The 24,314-nt window shown below is 41.9% G+C and overlaps 1 protein-coding gene across 13 annotated transcripts in view; it reads right to left on the bottom strand.

Moving 5' to 3' along the window:
* The window catches only part of STARD13 (StAR related lipid transfer domain containing 13), a 298,210-nt gene that overhangs the window by 40,564 nt on the left and 233,332 nt on the right, over positions 1-24,314 (bottom strand). For all 13 annotated transcript variants that reach the window (XM_083848250.1, XM_083848248.1, XM_083848243.1 and 10 more), the window contains one exon: positions 960-1,031. In XM_083848250.1, coding sequence (XP_083704376.1) covers positions 960-1,031 — 72 coding nt within the window. The remainder of the gene's footprint in view (positions 1-959; positions 1,032-24,314) is intronic.

Below are 24,314 nucleotides of genomic sequence, written 5' to 3'. Positions count from 1 at the left end.
CAGCGGTCCTCGGGCACCCTGCCCCATTGGGACCCAGCACTGGAGCCTTGCAGGACCTCAGCTGGCCCTCAGAAGGTGTCCTCGGCACCATGCTTCCCACTGCTCCCGGCTCCGTGGAGCTGGCTCTGACCTGTGAGGTTTCTTGGCTCCAAGCGTGGAGCTGTGCTGCCTCCAGACCCAAGCTGACCCTGGCCGGTGTCCAGTGGGGCTTGGCAGAGCTGTGCTTTGGCTAATAAGCCCGAGCGGTCCTGAGCTGGCTCTGTGTCTCTGGCAGGGGGAATAGGCAGTTTGGAAAAAATGAGGATCAGCTGCAGTTTCCCTCTCAGCACTGAGCGACAGGGAGCAGGAAAAAAATGTCTCCCAGTCCCCAAATTGCTCCTGAAGGCACCAGCAGTGTACATGCTCGCCCTGTCCTCAAGGATGCCACTTCCCTGAGGATGACTGTATATCATCCACCCACTCCAGAAGCAGCTAGGATGGGGACATGACCATTCGCTTTGAGCCAGCACTGCAATATTTGCTTTTCTTGCTTTGCAGGGAGAGGAGGACAAATGTAAAACAAAGCTCAAATAATTCACTTTTGGTAACTTTGCAGAGTTTTCAATTTCATTTTCAGTAAGACTGAAATTTTCAGTAGCTTTTGATATTTTCAATCTTGTTTTTGACAGTTCAGGAAGTTTCTTCTTTATTTTTTTTAAAGACCTATGCATTTTTTTTTACTTCTTTTTGTTAACCTTTGAGGTTTACACAAACTGTGTCCCCCTCTTTTCTTCCGCAGCCATGAAGGCAAGAATCTCACTTTTCTTTAGGCATTCATATGACTCCAGCAGCTGAGGCTTTGTGAAGCAGCCAGACGCGGCGATAACTCACTCATATGCAGAGCTGGCCGACTGCAGGCTCTCCTGGCAAGGACCCAGTGCACTTTCAGTACTGCACAAAGAGCAGAAAAACCTACTTACCCTCGTAGAACTGAGCATACTGGGGAAATCCAGCTGCACGTAACCAGTCACACGCTTCCTTTGCTTCGATTTCTGAGAAGAAAGAGAAAAGAGAATAATTTACACGTTGTTATTTTGCATTAGAAGCTCTTTGATTACAAGAAAATAGCACGGAGACTTGGTAATAGCTGCTCCGTCTTTAAAAGCATTGTCATCACTCAGAAGTATTTTTTCATGGCATCAGAAAATAAAATGGAGCCCATCAAAGAAATCCACCTGACTCCATAGGGCTCTGGGGTTTGCATAGCTGTTTGGTGCCTGGGATGAAGACACCGAAGTTTTAATCACCTCCACGAGGAAGGAGGGCTGCTCAGCCAGGTTTGTCGTCCTGTGTCCTATCCTTCCCCAAGGGCAAGATGCTGGGGAGAGGTGAAGGTGAAGCAGGGTGGATATGAGATGACAGAGAACGTGCAGTGGGTTTTCTCTTGCTCCAACACTTTTTGCAGAGAAAAATCACACGTGAAAGACACTGAATGCTCCAGACAGGGTTAGTGTTACTGAAGGGAAATTGCCCAGGTAGGATGCACCTTCCTACCTTTAGCCATCTGAACTCAATTATGTAGAGTCCCTCCACAGTCAATAGAGCGACAGTTACTTGCAAAGGGTGATTCATTTCGCCTTAAGGTAGTGTCTAAAATAGGTGGGATAAATCACTTACTGACAATGCCTTTCTCTTGTGGCTGCTAATAGAGGAGGGATAAACTGCTGCTGGTATGTCTATACAGCTAGATGGAAACAGAGACTGACTGGCAGGAGCTTCCAGCACTGCACCCCAGACCACTCGCTCTTTGTTCACTTTAATCCACTTTCAAGCCTGTTTGGGACTGTTTCAGTTATCTTTCTTCAAGACAAATCTTTTCTTGAGAAGGCCAGTACTAAGCAGTGCGGAGATGAATCAATTTGTCTCATCTTCTCCTCGGTTCTCCACTATTTAGAAGCATAGACGCAGCTTGTGCTGGACTAGGCTTCCACTTTCAAGCGGCATTTGCTGGGTATGATGTATCCTGACCTCCTGGAGGAGGTGCTGGAATGACCAGCTGGACAAGAGAACAGCACCTCCTTAGCTGGGGGTGACAGCAGGGATAGGGGAGGAGAAGGGAATGAAAGAAAACCATGTTGGAGACAGTGACTACATTCCCCGACCTCTGCGGTGACCTGTGCATGTTGATATTAGGGTCACTTGATTTTTGCCAAGCTCCACGAGATCATTTTACCAAGACCTGAGAGCACTGCTCCGGATCTATCTCCGCCCTGCCACGTGGGCACCCACGCTCCCTGCATGTGCGGCTGCTTCCACAGCCATGGGAAGAACAGCAGAAAATAGAGGAGCACCCAGATACACGTGGATTGACAGAAAACCTGGGCAACATTTCCTTTCTGCTCAGATCTAGACCAGAATCTACCACCTGGCTGGTTCTGGTTTACAAAATCAAAGTCAAAACACGTGCCTGCATCTCTTATACTTGCAAAATTTAGATGTGTGTCGGCTAAGGAATGGAGTGTGCAGGTGTTGAAGAAAGGAGACATTTATGTTGCTTATTATTCGACCTGAATGAATCAATCAAGGGTTTGGGCACATTTGCAGTTATAAAATCCAGGCAGCCATAATATGAAAACCTAAATATAAAACAAGCAACGGAACTGGAAGAATAAAATCAGGCTCAGTTGCTCTTCTCCATGTTTTGCCTTGCATGCAAAAAAATGCCAGTCATAAATCTGTTTTGCACTAAAATGCATTTTTATAGATAGGGGATGCTGGCATGATTTTTTCCCTGTGCAACCCCATTCAAATCACTCATTATACCCCTAATGACTTTACCCACTGAAGCTCACCATAAAACCTGCTTTGAATAAACTCCGCAGTATGTGACCCACACACCTTTTTCTGATCCTCTAAACACTGAACCACACCAGCAAATTTTGTTGCAGAAATAAAAATTCAGAGTGTAAGGCCTACTTATCAAAAGCCCAATTTCCCAAAGACGATGAGACAGCCAGGAACAGCCCTGCAATGGCAACAATCATTAGCAGTGCTGAAAAGGATTTACCACCAGGTCTTCATTTGCTTTGACATTAGCTCATGTTAAGGCCAAAAAATGGAGTATGAAAGTACATTCAGTTCTTAACACCGCACAAAAGAATGAGCAGCTTACATAAAACGTGGCTCTCACTACTGCACATCTGTGTGCCGAAAGTACATCTCTATAATGTTCCAGTGAGGCTGAATATTTTTATTAAATGCTTGGAAAAAAGACAAGCCTTTATACTTTTTCTTTTGCTTAATTCAATCTCATGAAACACAGATGAATCAATCCCATTTCAAAATGTATTTTACAACTCATAACAGCTGTACGTACATTCTAGCTTCATCTGGCCTGGAAGCACAACTAACAGAGGCTGTGGGTGATGGAGAATGCTACCATTTAATGCTCTTATATGCTTATCATATTTCAGTGTTTTTTGCAGTTGGCTGCTCAGAGGATCTTGCTGAGGAATCTTCCTGCAGACCAAGTGAGGTCTAAAAAATCTCAGGTTGCAGTGGGTGAATAATTATAGGGAATAAGCAAGGAAAGCAAACCTTACCCCTTCAGTTTTTGTTGGAGGCTATTGTTTTTAGAGGCTGTTTGTAACACACTGCAGCCCACTCAAACTCAAAATGATTGATGGATTAACTTCTGCCTTCAAATCTTTGACTCCATCTCCTCCATGAAGGCATCTCTTGGGAGTATTCTAAATTTCTGAATGATCACCTCAAAAAAAACAGATTCAGCCTTGAACAAGATTTGCTAAATCAGCTTCCAGCACACCGAGTCTCAGACACGTATATGGGTAATGCCCAGTTACCTCCCTTCTCTCTGATATTTTTGGTCTTATTCAGAGGACAGCAGTGCAATACGCTATTGGCCCAGCCAAAAGGATGACTCTGTTCACATCAGTGAATTTCTTCTGGTTAACGGCACCTGTTCCAGCCCTTCCCCTCTTGGCTGGCAATGTAGTTTGAGTGAAAAGGCACGAACAAGTATTTGCTCCTCAGCAGAGACAAGAGGTGATTTCTATTATCTCACTCTGGGCATGTAATCCAAGTTTTAGTTCCGTATGCAATACAGATTTTTTTCATTACTGGCTATTGCAATGCATAAAATACAATTTGAGATGCTCAATTTAACATTCTCTTTCTGTGCATACACTCTAATATTTGCTTTTTGCTACTTGCTAGTTAACCATCAGCAAAGACTTGAAGAGATGAGTACAGCACCAAAAAGACCTTATTGAAGATGCCGATGAAGGGTTGCAGAAATACTTTTGAAAGCATTGGTCTAGTGCTGCTCCAATGTCCAGGCTAATGCAGGTGTCAAAGGCAACCTGCAGTAGCTGTGCTGTCTTGGTGCAACCCTGCAAGCACCTGGAAAGCCACGTGTTCACAGGTTGTCAACAGCAGAGAGAAGGGTTGTCACACTGAGAAGAGACCCTAGATTTGTGCTTAATGCTCACCAGGAGCCGCAGCTTCTCCCAGAATCATGTGAGCCCCCACCAGCCCAGCACCTGCCCCAGGGACAACATCTCCAAGATTCTGCTTAGGGAATTTGGGAAAGTGAAATTGTGGGGTGGCATGGCCCACAGTGCACATGATGGTGAGTTTCCGCTTATGCACTTCCATACTGCTCTGCTGACTGAAAAGAAAGTCATGGATAATTTTCCTACTGCTTCCCACTTGCTTGGTCAGCAGCTAATGGCAATAGTTCATTAGTAAGACTAGGTAATAAGTCAGTCACAAATACTGACGTGCATCAGTATGTCTCACAGAACTGGAGTTCTCAGTTTGGTTTTTTTTTTCAGCTTTTAGTTAAAGCTTGACAAGAAACAAGTTTCTCTTTCCATTACTCTTTTCTACTGGTAACAAGTTATAACTGATGTTCACACCTTCAAAAGTCCTCCAGCCCCACTTGTGAGGAGATCACAGAATCATTTATCTATATCATATATCATATTATATGTGAATATATTATAAGTGAATATCATATTATCATGTGAGGAGGAATCACAGAATCATTTAGATTGGAAAAGACCCTTAAGATCATCAAGTCCAACCATCAACCTAACACTACCAAGTCCAAAACTAAACCACGTCCCTAAGTGCCATGTCCACAACGATGAGGTTGATGACCTCCTCGGGGCCTCCATGTCCCCCTCATTTACCAGCTTGTGTCAGGAGGTGTGTGCAGAGTCCCCTGTGCACAGATGTCACTGCTGAGCTTCCTCACGTCTCACCCCAGAGGCCCCCCAGAAGTCGCCCCCTGCTTCACCAAAACCTATCAGTACACATATGAAATCATCAGCTTTATATTTTGTCACACTCCTCTTTGATCAGCCAAGCCATTGGGTTTTGCTTTTTTATTCCTTTGGGATCGTTTCTCAATCTTTCTTCCTGGAGTTGTCTCACTGCATGTTAAATTAAATGCTTGTCAGAGATGGTGATATCGCACAACAGGGATTGAAGTGCAAATCTTTTATCCATTTTCTGCATTTATTTAAGACATAAGTAGAGTGAAATAGGGACAGAGAGGTTCACCCAGGAAACTTATCGGATGGTGAGAGCACAGCTGGGATGTGGCTTCAATCCCATGCTTGGTGTTAAGCAGGTTTGCGCTTGTGTCCCACCCGCCCTGTGAATGCTCTGGCTGTTCTGGGGCTGAAACGGAGATGGCTGCTTGCAGTCTTTCTCTCTCCCACTACTTACAATTCTACACAAACTGTTTGAATGGTGCCCAACACCAGAAGGAAACTCCAGGAGTTAGCTGCCCCTGACAGGGACATCCTACCCTGCCTGTCCTCACTCCACCGACTCCTTCTGCTTCCTTTCATGACATATCAGCTCTTGGCCAACCCACTGGAGATCTAGCTCAACCCTCTAAGCTGGCAGAAAACTAACCTCCAAGGGTATAATTTAGTCCACATTAGATGCATTTTAACTAGCTGAAGAAAACCTAACCATGGGGACAGTCCTTCCTCACATGAAGAAAAGCAGAACTGTCTAAAAATCTGTTTGGTTAAAATAGCTCAGTCAAGCAAAAATCATGTAAGTAAATTCATTTTACAGCTTGGGACCTTATCACTGTCCATAAATATCAGTTAGTACAGTCATTTAACTTTTCCCATCCAGACATCAGCAACTGTCATCTTATTTCTGCCTTTCTGCTATTATCCCTCTGTCTCCTCTGTATTCTCTTTTGGTGTTTCTCCTTTTTTTTTTTCCCCTGTAATTTTAATTTAAGATTCAGATATCCCTTTGCACGATGTAGCAAAAGAGATTGCAACAAGAATAAATAAGGTACATAATTACCTCATCTATTGTGTTTATGTCAACTTTATGTGTGATAACCTTTATTATTCATCTGCCTGTAACAAATCACTATTTATGCTCTCTTTTTTATTTCCCCTATATTACTCACCACTTAAATCTAATTTACTAGGTCAAAGCTGAAATATCTGGGAGTGTTAGTGAAAGCAATTGATCAAGTCATTGGAAAAGAGTCTGTTTTATGGTGCAGCCACATCAGGGAGCTTCACTAGAAGCCAAAAGCCTGGTCTGTTAGGTAGAAAAAGGTCTCAGGTCTCTTTTTGAGAGGTCTCTTTTGCAACTGTTGTTTGAGGCCAGATAGCAACACCCTTTACCCAGTGGACCCGTGTGAAAGGTGAGCCAGAGACTACTGCTGGGGACGAGACTTTGACCATGCCTTACACCTGAGGCACGCTCGGGGCAGCTGTACACACCGTGTGGGGGAGCTTCAGCCTCGCCTAGCTGGCCTTGATGCCCCATACACCCACCATGTCACAAATAAGCCGTGCCACCAGCCTGACGACTTCCCAGAAGAGCACTCATGAGGGCAGAGTGCTTCTTTCCTGAAGGAAGGCTCAGTTCAGGCTGAAGCCGGATGCGAACAGGCCCAGCATGTTTCAGCTTCTTGCTGCCCAGGTCAGGATATTTTAATGGTCCCCACTGCTCTCCTGCCCCTACATATCATCATCACCAAGACAGTGATGCATGCTACTATTATTCTTGTTTTTTCAGATGGGGATTTGAAGCACTTCAAAAGTACACAAGCAAGTTAGAGAGGAGGTTGGTGGGAATTAGGTGCATGACTCCCCTAACTGCCCATACAACTATGGCTATGTTACTCCTCAAGTACTAATACCCTTAGAAATCTGGTCTGGAGATTGCCAAATTTCTGAAGTTTTGATACCTGAATGCATCACTTCATCGTCACCCAGCTACTACATAACACTGAAGGCTGATAGGTTTCCACTGAATGGCATTTTCAAGGCCACTTTGGAGCTACAAAATCAGCCTCATGGTAGGGTTTAGGTGCTGAGTTGTAAATAACAGGAAAATATTTACAAATATGAGAACAGATGACTTTCCAAGGTCACACAGGAAATTCACAGCAAAACATCTACACAGGTCACATCTACAGCAGGCAGGTTGCTGTAGATCATGGAAAGATATAAAGCTTCTTGTGTTCCCTAAAGAAAAAGCCCCGTGCAATTTACTAAAGACAGACAACATTTTCTGTAACATTTTCATGCACCAGAATTTAAATGGAAAAAGTCTTAAGTTTTATTTATAGGATGGTATAAATTTTTGTGCAAAGTATAATGGTGTCTCTGAAATGATTTAGGCTTTTAGCATAATTTCCCAAGAACTCCATTTGAGGGAAGACTTTCAGGTAGAGCTCTTCTGGTTTGCCCTGTTTCCTTCCACTCTGCAGGACTTTTCCAGAAGAATTCGAATAATAATGCAAAGGCAATTGTACCGTGCACCCATAAAATTACCATTTATGGCACAAATCTATCAAAAATAAAATAAAACATAACCATACAATGAATTTGTATTATTTTACTACACTATGGTGTGTACTCTTCAATAAATCCTGGTAATAAGGTTTTCAAAAGTGGAATTTCATTGGAATTATTTTATATCATGCTGTATAATTACTATTAGAGGCAAGGTTATGTTTTGCAAGCAAGGAACAAATAAAGCTGTCAAAGCGTTATTTTAATAGACATTAAGCTTTTGCAGAGTATTGTGGTACCAGTAATAATACAATAAAATATGGACCTTTTAAACTACTGTGGCTGAAAATAATTCAAATGTCAATAGAAAAAAAGATCCTTTCAAGCTCATGAGTTGTTTCTTTCTCTGTAGTTCTTTACACTTGGTGAATAATAGTCAGATGATGTCCATTCATGCTTTGACTTCTTAGAAAGGTTGAAAGTGAGAAGCATGATTATTTATGGACATGAAAAAAAAAATCTCATATGCCGAGAGATGAAAAGATTGGGACTGTTTACCTTGGAGAGCAGATGAATACGGAAGGGTTATGATAAAAGGGTACAAAATCATGGGCAATACAAAAATAGGAAATTGGGAGCTTCTATTCACTCTCCCTTGTAGCACAAGGGCAGGAAGATTAATGAAAAGGGAGGAATGAAAAAGAAATAAGGCAATCTGAACTGATAAAGTATTTTTTTAAGAAGGAATCTATGAAATTCATTGCCAAAGGATACTGGGATCAGGAGATGAGTGGGCTCAAAACTGAACTGAGTCTTATCTGAGTACCCATTGCTACCACCTCAGATTTGGAAAAGGATTCTCCAGAATAGAATAAATGAAACCAAACTAAAGACAGCATTATAAGATTATTTTTTCCTGGCTAGATGACCCCTTGTATAGCTTTTCCTTCTGAGCCACTGTGCTCAGACATAGTCTGGGACTATATGAACTATTTCTTCGATCAACTGTGACAATTCTGTTGTCATCTACGATGACCAAATTCTGCACAGTGCCACTGGGATGGGACACTTCTCATCAGCCTTTCATCTTCGGCAAGACTACATTTCCCAAGAGGAAAGGTGTGCCGTTCTGGCCAGGAATTAGGAACTTAGCTCCTCTTCGGGTGAAAAGGACTATGCTCATCCTTTCCTGAATTAACGCGATACTGGTTAAAACTGGTAGGCCTGAAATTTACAGCAGGTTCCCCAGGTATGAAAAGTCACAGGTCTGGCAAGACTGTGTCTATATTAGTATTTTTGACATCTAGATCTCATCAGAGCTAGGCATATAGTGCATCACTTCCACTCATGCTAACAACGTGAAGGAAGCTATGCAAATGGCAACATGAGAACAGGGAAAACAGTTTGCAGAGAGACCTTTGCACAATGTACCCCACTCCACAAGTGTAAGTGAAGAGGTGACTTGCAAGGGCTGATAAAGCAGCAAGCAGAACAAGCCAGCAGAGGCATAGGGACACATAAAGACCTCAGGAGCAAGAAGTAACCTGAGGGACTCCTGGTTCAGAGTCATTAGCCTCCCTTCCAGGCAGCCATCAGTGTTCCTAAGAGTCTTTACCCTCAAATCAGCTCCCCAGGGAGTTTTTCCCTTACGTAGATTTCTAAGTAACTCTAGAGGTACAGGGGACGGCATGTTGGGCACAGCAAGGCACCTGCATATGAGAATGCAGTGAGGTATGGACACCAACTGGTCTTAATATTTGAAAGTCTCATAACACTATAAACACAGCAAAGATGTTTAACCGAGCCGAAGGATGTTGAAAAGTCATGTCAATGTTATGTGGTTCAGCTATGTGATCAAACCAAGAGATCCAGCTCTTCCTTGAGTTTTCTCTCCAGGTCTTTGCTGTTTATCATCATGATCACTTCTATTTACTGCTGATTTCTCTTTCTCCTCATTTTTTCTGTATCTTCTACTCCAAACTCCTTTAAAACTAACTTTCTGCCATCCGTTACTCTGACATTTTTGCTACCCACTGTTCCACATATCCATCCACTTTATGCAACCTTACTCCATGCTAGTGTTTCCTTTTTTTTTGCCACATTCCTTTCAAATTTCCTAAATCAGGATTATAAATCCCTCCTAACCCCCAAAATCTCTCCCTATCTTCAAATATCACTTTGAAATTGCTTTTCTTCTCAGCTTACAATTGATTTGTACAATGCAGTAATTTGTGATGACACTAATAAAACAATAGCTTGCATCCCACATCTCATCTTGAGGCACTTTAAATGGTTATAAAAACTGATGTGAAAGTTATATATAGGGATCACTACATCCGTGGGTGAAATGCAGCTGCATTAGGATGAAATGTGGCAGCTGCATAAAAGAACGCTGCAGCAGTTTATGACAAGAAACAAGAAGAATACTTTATCCAGCTGAAACTACCAGCGGGATTTATGAGCTAGATAAAATTCAAATAATATATATATATACATATATATACACTGGGAGCTGACAAGGACACCAGGCTCTCCTCCCTTTCGTCTTAGGAAAAATACTCTGGTATTGCTAATGGCCAGAAGTGATTAAGAGCTTGGTTCCCGTCACATCCACCCCCCTCTTCAATAGGATTTATATTCCTTTTCCTGCCTTCTGACAGCACTCATGAGTATTGCTTAGCACAGGCTCTGAGGATAGAGTACTACCCACCTGTTCTCCAGCACCATGCTGCCCTTCCCACCTATTTGGCAGGCCATTCAAAAAGTGATGGGTTTAGCACCGCTGACTTGAGAATTAACAGGGCTTTGATAGTGGTGCATAAGCACTCTATGTCCACCTAAAAATGTGTTTGGATGAAGTTATGGAAAATGTGAGTATTTAAGGGCTCTAGCATAAAATATATTGTATCTTTAATGTGGAAGAAATATTATCAGATAGGTAGAGAAGGGGTAACAATCTCACCCTCTGGGATCTATTCCAAAACTTCTGATGACTCATAGAGTCACTACAGGCCAGATTTTGAAAACAGACTTTCATCTTATGCCTTCGGGTTTCCAAGTGAAGAGATCTAGGCTGCATCTAAACTTCTATGTAGAATGGAGCAAAGAGTGGCCTGAACACCAAAATATCTTCTGAGCTCATATTTCAAAGAGAAATGCTGAGTCCAGCTGGTGTTTAGAAAACCTTCAAGTGTATGCTCAATTGCCGCCCACATATGCTGTAAAGCAATTTTTACAACATACCAGAGGTACCGCCATAGCTAATAGATATTAATAATAAGTAGTCCTTGCAGCATTGTACCCATATGTAGCTATTCATGTTATATTCAAGTTATGTATGTTCTAATGAACCACTATTTTTGAAGAGTGAAAGAGCAAGTGACCGTCCGAAAGGCTGGAACGCAGCTTTGTGGGAAAGGACCTGGGCATCCTGGTGAACACCAAGTTGAACATGAGCCAGCAAGATGACTTTGCCACAAAAAATGCTAACAGCATCCCGGGCTGCATTAGGCAAAATGTTGCTAGCAGATCAGCAGAGATTCAGCAATGGTGAGGCCAGACCTGGGCCCCCCAGTATAAAGAAGACCTGGAGAGAGTCCAAAGCTGGGCCACCAAGATGAAGAAGGCGCTGGAACATCCCTGCTGTGAGCAGAGGCTGCGAGAGCTGGGGCTGCTCAGCCTGGAGAAGAGGAGGCTCAGAGGGATCTCGTCCATGTCCCTAAATCCCTGAAGGGAGGGTGCAGAGAGGACGGAGCCAGGCCCTGCTCAGTGGTGCCCACTTGCTGTAAGCTATTCTGTATTGCTTTTCTTCTCGAGGAAGATTAGCGCCATTGATTTTAAGACCCAGAGAGTCACAGGAAGGGTAAGCACAACACAAAAGAGCAGCATAGTAAATAGGAAGCATATATGTATCAATTCTAACTGTACCATTATGGGAAAGTAGCCATATCTGAAAGCTTGAAATTATAAGTATTCAGAATTATTTTCCTTATATGTGGACTCTTTGATTAGATTGCTAATACTTTAATTACACTAGCAATAAATTCTTTCATCTATACACAAGGCACGTTTCTTCAGTGCACATAAATTGTACAAGGTGTTTGGTCTGGTACTCTGCCCTTGAGACTTGTTTTGACTTGGGATGCAACAGATGGACCCCACTACACGCAGCTTTCAGCTAGCCCCTGTCCCTGCAAGCTTCTGTAAATGTCATCTCTTGCAAGGCCAGGGGAGATTTGCAGACAGCTTGAATTCAAGCAGCACACAAGATGCCCAAGGTCTCTGGAGCGGCCTGACATTCAGAGGGCTCCCATGAGGGAGCAGCGCGGGTCTGAGCATTATTTCTGCTCCCATGGGGAATCAGAACGCCAGTCACGGACAGAGATTTAATGTCTCTGGAAGCCAGGGTTTTCAAACTCAGTGTCCTAAGCTGTAGGTCAAGTCTGAGACTTAAACCTCGTGCCACAATACCCAACGTGGTTTGTATGTGTGCGGTGCTGAAATTAATTGGTCAAACAGTAATTGCAGCTCCTCAGATGAAAGGCGCTATGGAATGCAGGAGGATGCTTCATGTTATAATAGGAGTGAAAATGTAAACATTCCCCCAGAAGATAGATGTTGTCACAGTAGACTTTCTCCCCGAATTATGCAAATAAGTAGTATAAAACGTAGTTCCTTATCACCATATTAATTATTGTTTGATTATGCCCTTCATGTGCTGTAGATGTTCAAATTACACGCAGGCAATCAGATACACATCAGAGAACCTCTACCCATCTGAGGTGGTCTTCATGCTGTGAATTTATATTAAACACTGAACATCACTGTGAAGCTAACTCCCCTTGGAGATAATACTTTGATGTATTAATAAAAAAGACTCCTCAGTTCTTGTTTATCGTAAATTAAGATTAAAGTAATTTCTTTTGGAGTTCTGAGTGAGAAGAGTAATTTGTACTGCAGGAAACATTGATAAGATACAGCACAAATGGAAGAGCTGAAATATTCAAGACAGAGGTCCAGATCCATGGCTTGTGCACAGAGAATGTACTGCGAAGTGCCAAGCTCCCACCTGGAGTTATCAGTATTAGCTGCTGTTATCAGCTGATGAACGCTATGAGCAGCTCTGTCTTTAGATCCCACTGTTTCCTTATTAGCTCCTTCCATTAAAAGACCTATTGAGAAAGACATTCTGTGCATTTCTTCTGAAAAAAAAAACCAAACCCCTTAACAGCAGAATGTCAGTTGTTCACACAATCTGAAGAAGTTGTCATCCACACACAACCCAGCAACAGGAGGGCTGACATTATCCTAAAAATACAGACAAGGGCTGTACCTACAAACCCAGATGACGTCCTCTGATTCACAACCATACTGTAATTATGATCACTCAAGTATAACGACATTATTAACATTTCTTTGTGCCTCAAGACTGTTAGTTAAGAATAATTATAAAATGAAAGTGAACATAATTAGTAGATATCTACATTGTTATTATTATTATTATTATTATTATTATTCCTGAGATCATTAAACATCAAACATGCATACCTATTAAACACTTTTTTCAGTTGCTATTTACTACAAGAATATTACTAATGAGAGCTGCCAGGCCGTCTCCCTGTCACCGTACGAAGAAATGAAAAATCAGTAAATTAGTCATAAGCACAAATGTTGTTTTCTTTAACTGTTCATTCTGAGCTTGGCCCATCATCCTTTCTGGACTTAGGTTGATCCTTTGTCAGTATACGACGTGACATGATGTGGTAAGTTGGCTCTGCCACGAGCAGGGTTGGACCAGACAAGCTCCTTTGTTCAACAGTTCTACTAATTTTAAAGTTATTTCATGTGATGGATTGATGAAATACGTAAAGATGTTATTGTAAACTAAATTTTACCCTTTGCTTGGCAGTGTTGTAAAAAACAGCGGAGTCACACTAGTGTGTGCTTCAGCATGATCTTGTCCAGAGCCCCTAATTACAAGGCTATACACGGATCCTGATAGCATCAGGGGAAAAACAAAGAAATTAAAGGAAACAATTACTCGCTTACTAAAAAAGGAAAATCTTCCATCACTCTGCCTTCAGAAAGGCACCCATTTTTACAAAAGTGTCATCCAAACGTTTCTCTTGAACTCAAAACCAGTACTACATGTGGGAAAGTCCTCAAACTAAAACGCCTGTTGAACAGTAGCAGTAGAACTACTGTTCAGACAGCTGGACAGACAGTTTTCATCACCCATCACATGACGGAAATTTTGTTTAATTTCACTGAATAGACACAAATAACTTTTAATATCAACATGGGGAACTCAAAGGGCAGAATTTTAAGAATATTTAAACTTGCTAACTGGTAGAGTGGAAGATCTTCAGAAATTTTTAAAAGTTAAATACTCTCACATGCCCGTTCAAGCACCTACACACCTTTGATTTTCCTTCATCTGACCCTGCCTTCTGACACCACATGGCTTCAGGAATGAAAGATTAGGACTGCAGCACTTGGGCACATACACACCTAAACACGCTTAGAAAACACGACGGGAAGATCACAGAGCAAACGCTTTTACCAATGAACTGAAATGTTCTTGATACCTGAGCTAAAATACCCTCAGGATTTTTCTTCACAGAAATCACAGTTTTCTTTTGCTTAGTCCCTTTGTAATGAAATCCATGCAGCTACGGAGCAACATACAAAAATCATGCTAAAGCAATTCCTACATGATAGCTGTACATAAACATTTATTCATTCATACTGGAGGGGAGAAGGAACAGACAACTTGGCTATGTTGGTACAGTTATTATTTTTAGTATTTTGGCTGAAGTCTCTAGTTTCCTTTCCGTGCATATTTTTTATAGAAGGCCGTGGGGGTTTTATGTGCTCCTTCAAGTACAAAACAGACTTTTAATGTAGTGGAAATACAGGTTTTCCACTCTGCAGCTCACCTAGGTCTGTTTCCAGCTATTAAAACAATTGTACGAAATAACTGTTGCCTATAACACGAAATTCAGCTATAGCAGAAATAACACTGGGTATCCATAGTACTGACATTTCTCATTTCCTTACCCGTGTTACACCACAGAGCAAATGGAAGCCAGACTCATAGGAACCCTGTAATTACTTGACAGTAATCATTGCCAGCAATAAAGCAGAATTAGCAAAGAACTAATTAGCACACCACCCAGGTCTACATCGCTCCACACTTTTTTTACTGTTATTTTTAGCTACGAGCAGGAAAGACATAAATTGTTCTTTTATCAAATAGCACGAAAGAGCTTAGGTGAGTTAGATGTTTGCAGTTATCACTCTATAAAGCTGGAGGCTGCCCTTCAGCTATGTGGCATGTGTTACCCTGGAGGAAGACAACAGGAAGGCTGGAGACCTACCAGAAACTGGGTCTACGGGGTGGACAGTGGGAGACACCAAAGCACAAAACCACTATATCATATGTTCATGTAATGTCTCTAGCTGGATAATAAGAGGGAATACGGAAGGGTTGGCTGTGCAAACGTCAGTGGAGTACAGACCCTGGCACTTTTTAACCTCCTGGCTGAATTTCAACTATTTCTTAATCCTTTAATAGTTGACGGGAAATCCATTGGGCAGTCTCAGTTGCCACCTCACGGGCTGAGTCCCTTTGCTCCCACTGCTAGGGAGCACGTCCCCACCGGTCTGAACCGCCACATGCCTGCTGTAGGCAAAGAGGGTTTTGTCACCTCGCAGTGCTACCAGCTAGATGTTTGGAAAGTAATGACTAATTCCTTGCTCAGTCAGACTTTCAGCGGGAAACGGCTCGCATCACTTAACACTTACACTTCAGCTCAAAATGGGAATAAAGGCTCTTCCTTCCTCAGGAAGGAAAATTGTGAGATGCGATATGCTGAAGTGTGTGCTGTGCTCAAAAATGTGCTCGAAGTACATGAGGACCAACAGCTACCTTGTAGGAGCTGGTTGTCTTTCCTGTGTGCCTTCAGTGATCGGGGGCTCGGATATCAGATGGGAACTTTTTTAGCGTCATTAACAACTTGGTCCAGCCTTCAGCTGATCTCTAAACTTAGTCATTTCACAACAGAATCTGGTCATGGCAGACATAAGAAACTTGTCCTTCTAACTGGTATTTCCTGCTTGGAGATATTAGTTATCCTGAGCCACAACCCGACTCCTGATCTTTTAGAGACCACTCACTAAGAGATCAATGGATACAACTCCATGCTATAGTCTGAGGTCAATTTAGTCCAAGAGAGAGGCTAGTGAAGTAAAAATAAACAAAAAAGAGATCATGGGATTTTATAAAAACCCAGAAGAGTGTTGAAATATTTTCTCTGAACACTGCAGCGTTGCTGGCACATCGCCGTTTTAACACTTGGTTCTTGTTCAACGTGTGCTACGTGGATACACCAAGATCTGTGCACGTACATTTGCCAAGCAGAATGACAGAAATAACGTGGCTATTTCTGAAAAATGAAGTGTTTATGGCTTGCTCAGTTTCAGAATATGTTTCATAATCTTCAGCACTCACAGTGTGTCACTCACGGGCTTGCAACATATTCCCCCTGAACAGAAGCCGCTTTGTGCTCACCGCCGAAGAAGCATGTGCTGTGCAAGTGCCATACTGTATTTTGGCAGTAGCTGTTAGAAGTAAATTTACAATGGATTAAGGAGATGGAAGGCAACGTGCCTTTGAGTGTTTAAAGAAGAGATGAGAGATGGCTGCTATTCAAAATCTTGGGGACTGAGGTGCAATTCGTCCGGCAAAATTTCCATTTGGTCTTTGGGAAAACGAATTCTTGAACAATGGTGGCCGTCCTTCCCCAGAGGGACCGTGTGAGGACACCTCCCTGCTTCAGATGTCACCTCCAGTGCAAGGTGGGAGCTGTCCCCGGGGGCACAGGGCCACCCGGAGCTGTGCCAGCTGGAAGCTCCCTGCCAGTGGCTGCGCCGCCTCCGGGATCGGCTTGGGATGAGCCCTTCCCATCTCCGGGTGCGCCCCATGAAGAGCAGGATCCAGCGGCCGCTCTAGCTTTATATCCCCTCCAGGTCAGGAGAATGAGTGTATGTGGCCAGGACACGAGGCATTTTTGCCTGTCCAGTGCTACACTAATGGGATATACAGATAAAAAACAAAGATAGAAAATGGGTTGTGTACACTTTCAAGGATAAGTATTTTATTTTCCAAGCCTAGCCTTTTTCTAGGCTTGACCTTGGTCTGCACTTTCAAGAATCTGACATTTTTGATGGTTTATTTCACTTTCAGATTTTGGCAGGGTCTAGCCTCAGATATGCCAGAAGCATGATGAGATAAGTTGTTCTCCAGACAGAAACAGAAGCAGAAAGCAAGCAGTTCCCTATAAAAGATGGTGTCTCCTACAGATTTTACTGTAAAAACACCTGGCTTGGTTTTCAAAAGGAGAAGCCCAAATCTGACAACGAAATCTCAGCAAAATGGAAGTTAACGATTTTTAATAACCATCTTAAGAGCCCACTTGTTGCTCTGAAACCACTGGCTAAAACTGAACAAATGACAAAGGTACTTTGATGTAGGAGATGGGCTGTATTTTCCAGTATCACTTTACTATGTAATGGCAGCTAGAAATCCTGGACCCATGGTAGCCTGTGACAACTCCGTAATGCTTTCAAAGCTCACTTACTATTAAGTAATCACACTGGAGAACTGAAAATTACAGTTCCGTATTTTCTGGTAGGGCTTCACCTTTAAAACCAAACAATAACCCAAACAGAGCTGCCTGGACCCCACTGCTTTACCTGCACTAGAGAATGTATAGGGAAGGCAACGATGCCAAAAGGTGAAAATTTTAGCTGTGATGCTCCTTTGCTGACTCTATTTTTGGGAACAGAGTTTCGGGGTTTTCATTAATCTCTCTGCAACTCCAAGCAAAAGGCAATTACTAAAAGTAGCCTCAGAACTGAGTCTACAAAGCTAGATGCATTGATTTCAAAGCATTTTCTCCATTCGTTGTTTACCAGTCTGGCCCTTCCTAAACAGGGGTAGAAAAACATAGCGAATGCTTATCACCTGCAAGTTTGAATTCCTTTGAAAAGAACTTTTTCAGAAAATGTGGTGAGAACTTTCAGGGAGTGCTAGAGGAGTTTTAAAGTTTCTCATGATGTTTTGCATTTTTCTTCTAAATGAACAGGAAAAAACTCATCTGGCTCTCATTTGAATTCTCAATAGACTTTAGAAAGGAAATTCCAACCAGAAGTGTATTCCTACACCTAAAATCTATGTGAGAACAATGTCGGATGCTTGTCTCAAGCCAACAGCAGCCAGGAGAACGAGCACAAAGGCTGGGCCAGCAGCAGACCTGCTTGTTCCACATGATGTTAAGGGTCTCAGCACAGGGGCTGATTTTATAAACCACAATTCAGTAGGACGGATCAGAAGCTCAACTTTAAGCATATGCTTGAATATCTAGTTGGCCTGTCTTCCCAGCAGCCATTTTGTCATCATGTAGAACAATTATTTACATACACAGGGATTTCTGGATATAAAGGCTAGGAACAGTCTCACCTATAAGCAACTGCACTGGAACTATTCACCATAGATGATCCTAAAGTCCATGGAGAGAAAGACGTGCTTCCATGAAAATATTCATTCTGTCTTAATGTCTAAAAGAGGTAAACTGCCTTGTGCCTAGAAAATGCTCCTTCTTCTCTAGAGACTATACAGGGAATATGGGAGGAACAGGCATATAAAACTAGACAGGTTTCCAGTGAGATGAAATAAATTCTTTGAGACATCTGCTGCTAATATGCTATGTGACTTAAGGTCAGCAATTTCTCCTATTTGCACCTGATTTTCTCCATTTGCAGTGATGGCGTAAGTGATCTGTATCCGTGTTTGTAAAGGGATTTGAGATTTATGTAGGAACATTCTTGTGTAGGTGCTCAGTGTTTACCACAAATAGCAAGTCTTTCCCACACAAAGCATGTCATTGAATTAGAGTTAATTGACCTCAGAATCCACTAATCTCAAACACAAGCAAGGAAGTAAATACTTGAGTTGTTCGCCCCATCTGTATCTTATGCATCCATTCACCTGCCGGTTTCCATAGGGTATACATAGGATATACCTATACCTCACTTACCAGAATTAAGCAACGCTTATCAAGATCTGCCCTACAGTTGACACTACACATTCCTGGTGTTCAGGTTTTCTCTAAGTATTTTAAGCTTATAAACAACTCCAAGCAGTTCTAAAGTTCAGAACATGCCAGAAAAATCTTTTTCTCTTCCTAAAAATGTGCGCTGTCTCTGGCCAAAGACATTGGCTCAAAGCACCGGGCCAGCACAGCTCCAAGCTAATGCCAAGCTGAGGGCAGGGCTTCCCAGACCTCTCAGAAAGGTAGCATCTCCTCTTTCCAGGGCTGTAAGAACACTGTTCCTGGCTCTCCTTTGGCTTACCAAGCCAACTGGTTGCTCAGAGGACAACGGACACTAGTGTGCAAACACGATGCGGGCAGAGCCTCGCCAGAAGACTCTTGTGGTTGATATGAGGACAATATAACTGATTTGTAGACGTACAGCCCTGCACCTTGCTCCTTTTATTGTACTTTCCTACAGCTGTTATTGATCGCATTCTTCCCTGAGCTTTTCTTCTTTTTCAGTTTAGAAACTTTTGGAAGAAAGGTTTAATAGCGCCTGGTCTGTGCCATGCCTCTTTGGCATGCGGCGCTGCGGTGTTACACAAACAAACAAGGAACACGATGTAACGCCACGGCAGTAGGTGTAACTGAGATCCAATTGTACTCGATGCCATCTGGATGTGGGAAGAATGTTCCCCTAAATGACAAATCTTCTGCAGAAAAACAAGTTCGCCCTTCACAAATACGTACCATAGCAGAGGACAATGCACCACCTTTGACTTATGACTTCATCAGTAAGAAACTGGCCTAGCGGTGGCATTTCTTCTCCAACAAGCAAATGCACTGTGTTCCTTCCACACAGACCTGAGTTTGGGGTATCCTTCAGAGCCTGGCACTGTTTGCTAGGAAATGGTAGACTGTCCTGTATCACCTCTCAGATAAATTACCTCTGGCTGAACCACTAATGCTGGGATTGGGTGGGGGAAGCTACTGGCTCTGGATTTAGATTATGAGATTGCCAGCAGCTAAAACAAATATTTCATGTTTCCAGGTGCAATTTATAAATTTAACTGTCTCGGTCATTTTTACTGTGCTCATCACAGCAGAAACTCAGTGACAACCTGAGTAAATGCTTTGGCTTGTAATACAGAGTCACTTAAAAAATTGATGAGTTCTTGTCCCAAAAGACTTAAGGACAAACACATTTCCAAAACTAGGGCCTCTAAAGAGGAAATACCTTAGGGAGAATATTGTTATTAGGTGACACTGAGCAAATACTTAAGCTGGAATGATTGAAGCAGACAGTGTATCCTAAGGATTTAATGAGCAGCTTGGAGCAGTTGATGGCCTGAGGCATAGCCTCAGGTCATTAAACCTCAAATGGTTATTAATCCCCAGGAAATGCTTTCTGTCAAGGTCATTAATGCTATTATACAGTGGAAATTGAGGGTGTATAGAGAAATTAGCATGTAGTCTGTTTGCAGGAAGGAATGCTCTCAGTAAGCAGAGGCAGGCCGTTTCCAGGAGGATGCTGCAGTGCCCGTGTGGTACCCTGCTCGAGTGAACTTCCATTGAACTGTTTGCACCATTTTTAGTCTACGTTGCTCTTTCGCCGAGCGTGTCCCTACAGGAACTTCCTCAGACACTGAGCAGGTACATTAGCAGCTCAGCGTAACCCCACGGGCTAACATTAGCTGAAGTCCCTCCTGCTGAGTAAAGATACCTTAGCATATGTTTTCAGGTTGGAGTCCTGCCCTGCTAATTGCTTCTTTTCAGAATAAAAATAGGAAATCTGATTCGATCGATGGGTATACTGGTGGCCACAGCTGTCCAGCAGGCAGGGAAGGGCAGTATGTGCTGGGATCCCAGCCTTGGGTCTTGCTCTTGGACCCCTCCTCTGTGTTGGGCACCTCGTGAATGATGGCTCAGCTCTACAGCTACCTCTGTTACCTTTCTACGCACATCGGTACATGGATTTTAGGGCATTTTATGCAACTAATGGTCTAGAGTGGAAGTCAGACATTTTTTTTTTCCAGATTCTTCTGCTGGATTGTGATGTGAGTTGGGCAAATAGTTAAATTATCTCTGTGCATCAGATTTTCCTACATTAAAAGGGATATAGCCCTACCTACCATGACAGCTATTTTGAACTTTGAATTAGTCTATTTACAAGGGATCTGGAGATCTTTGGCTTCAAAACTATGATATTGTAACGATCAGTGCTTGATTTTTAAGGCAATACCTCAGACTGCAATTGCCTAAAACTGTTCCTTCTGCTCTAAAGTAATCAGGGAAAACAGAAAATTGCTACATAGCAGGATCATTTAGATTACATCCTTGAGGATGATTTAGCACCCCAATTATGCAGCTGTCCAAATTAAGAGAAGAAATCTTTCCTTATTAAAGAGACTGAAGAGATTTGGAGTGCAACAGTATATTATACCAAGTAAAAAGAAAGAACAAAAGGACATCATGATGTATTTAATTCTTGTGACAATGTCTGCATTAAATGATCAATGCTTAAACATGCGTATGCTATTTGTGGTTTATTTAAGTGCCCTAACATTCACTGGCAGCAACCAATGCACTATTACTACAGGGAATTTATGCAAACTTATTTCAATTATACGTCCCTACAGAGGTGTTGGCAACACACACATCTATGAGGAACCTGATGGCAAATTCCCTGTTATTCTTCTTTTTGACTGGTTTCCTGAGAGATGCTCATTCAATGAAATTGTTAAATTATTGGAATAGAGAAGAGTACTTTTACAATGGTATTAAGGAAGAAAAAAGCAATTATGTATGACTATACAGTTTTCGGAAGTATTTGGGTGCTTGATTTTGTGAAGCATATGATGCATATGATTAGGCACTGATACTATAAAAAATAATGTTATACTACAAAAATATAAATATTGCTGAATATTTCTAGAATAAACCTTTCATTTAATTTGTGTGTTAGACATCACTCCAAATACCTGAGGAAAAACTGCATACATATCACAGTAAAGAAAATTTTATTTGGCACTACTGGCTTATATAAGGCTGTGAAGCCATAAATCAGATAAAATAAGCATTTGGACACTAAATTATTTCTGGACTTGGAAAATTCCACTAATGCTACATTTTTATAGCAGTCTGTTCCTGTAGCCTAGATCCTAATCAAGAGATACATCTAAAGTTTTCTTCTGAGGAAGAAAAGATGAATTCCAATTTCTGCTCTAAAGGGTGCAACTGTGAATTTTAGTACTGTTTCAAGTAAGATTGCTTTTCCAATCAGGATTTTCAACAGATTTGTAAGTGGCATTGAAATCACTGTACCTAAGCATGCCTAACATTCATTTTCTTGCTTGCAAACTTGCTTTGCTGGATTGTGCCATAAGGCATGCGCTATACTGTTGTTATAAGAAAAAAGATTGAAAAAAAGCACATCCTTGATCTCTCCTGGATTTCCAATACAATAAACAATTCCTTAAGGACCGCTGGGCTCTTCTCTTTTATTTTCATAAGTACTCCTCCTCTTTCTGACTCCCCAGCTGTTATTTTATTGTATTTGTTCCCACACCTAGCCTGTTAGTGATGGGGAAACTCCAGTGAGTCTCTGTCTTATTTAATTTCTCCATTCGCTCTCATCAGTGAGTTTAGGAAAATGTTGTACATCACTGGCTGTGAAAGCTGCCACATTACCTTCAGTGGATCTTACACAAACCCACAGTAAGGAATAACTTGATAATACCACCGTCTGACTCACGTACTTTGGACTGATAATAACGATAGCCACATCCTGTAAAATGACCAGTTTGAAAAAAAAAAAAAAAGTTTGACTTTTCTCCTCCTCCGAATGACCATACTCGTTTTTATCTTGAGAAGACTTCATCCAAGAACTTGAAATTAACCACAGAAAATGAGGCCAAAGTGGAGAGTGAAAGTTCATCTAATCCACTCTGCCGAAACCTGTAGGACTAATATTTACTCTTCCTTAGAGGAATGTGGGATTCAGGACGACTCCAAAAAATATATATTCTCAGATACACCTGACCAAACAGGTTGCTTTGGTGTCAGACTGGCTAGGTGGCAAATTTACTACTCTATGCTGAAGTAGATGTTTTCATGACACAGTTCCAGCTCTGTCCTCTGATGGAGACTTTAGCATAAGCAGTGTTCGGCTGCTGCAGCTGGAATGCATTGCTTACTTTTCCACCCCTTGTGTTTAACTACCTCTGGATTGCCACATCTGTAGCTATTCAGCAGAAACTCAGTAAACTTCTCATTTCTTTTCCCTACAAACATTATCTTTATATTCCTCCCGAGCTGGCACATTAACATCATTTACATCCCTGTTTGGAGAAATGGTGACATTTTATAGACTGCTGCTTTCCACGGTTGGTGAGGGTTGCTGGCTGGCAACCTCCAGGTTAGTTAACCCCTGCTTCTGCTGGATGCTGAAGAGCAGTATTCTCCAAACAACCCCAAATATGTTTGGATGAGAGGTCTGCACACCTGTGAGTTTCTGAAGGTAGACGAGATGACTGGAGGACGGGAAAAATACCCGTGAATGAAAAGCTAAGAATATACTTGTGGTGAAACACACGAGAGAAAAATGCCAATTTCTCAAATACCATTGTTTATTTAACAGTTTCCTGTTGGGAGAACTGCGTAGCTACAGTGACTGTGAGTAGCTACGAGTACTTATGTCATGATGATGTGATTATCATCGTAAAAGTCTACTGTTAAAAAAATAAATGAACCATATTTGTGTCAAGCAAATCCTGCCCTTCTAAATAGCCCCTGGTTATCCTGTACAGACACAACGAACACAATGTGTGTCTGAAGAGTCAGGAATATATTCTTTCAAATAAGGAAAATCACCAAATTAGTGGTAAAGACCTCTTCAAAACTAGTATTTCACAGTGAGCTTTTTTTGCAGACACCAGACACTCTCACTACTAGTAACCCGAAGAGTGAGTAGCTATTTAGTGTGAGTGAAAATAGCAGAATTTAGCCGTAAAAACTTTTGCGTGCAAAGTCTTATGAATAGTTCACGGGTAATGGCAACTGTTCTTCCCTGCTTCTGCAGAGAAATGCTCAGTTAAATGTACGCTTGCTTATATCTAGCTGTTCAAAAAGATACACAAGATTTGAAGAACTGAATCTTCTCTGTGTATAACCGAGTCTCTCACCAGTTAGCTGGTGTCTCAGCATATGTAGAATTGTAAAGAAGCATTAATTAGTATTACTTTGCTGTCATATTAATTTTTTTCTTCAACCTAAGAGCCTCAACAGTAGCACTCCCCACAATCTTCCAAAGCATCAATGCAGAGATCGCATGCCTCATCACCTCCTCCTTTTTTTCCTATTTCCTTTCCTCTAAAATATCTCCAGTCTGAATTTCAAGGCTTTGGTAATAGCAGACAAAAATACAACT

Source organism: Anser anser (genome assembly GCF_964211835.1).
Source record: "Anser anser genome assembly, chromosome: 1".
Lineage (NCBI taxonomy): Eukaryota > Metazoa > Chordata > Aves > Anseriformes > Anatidae > Anser > Anser anser.
This window is presented reverse-complemented; position numbering and strand designations above follow the sequence as displayed.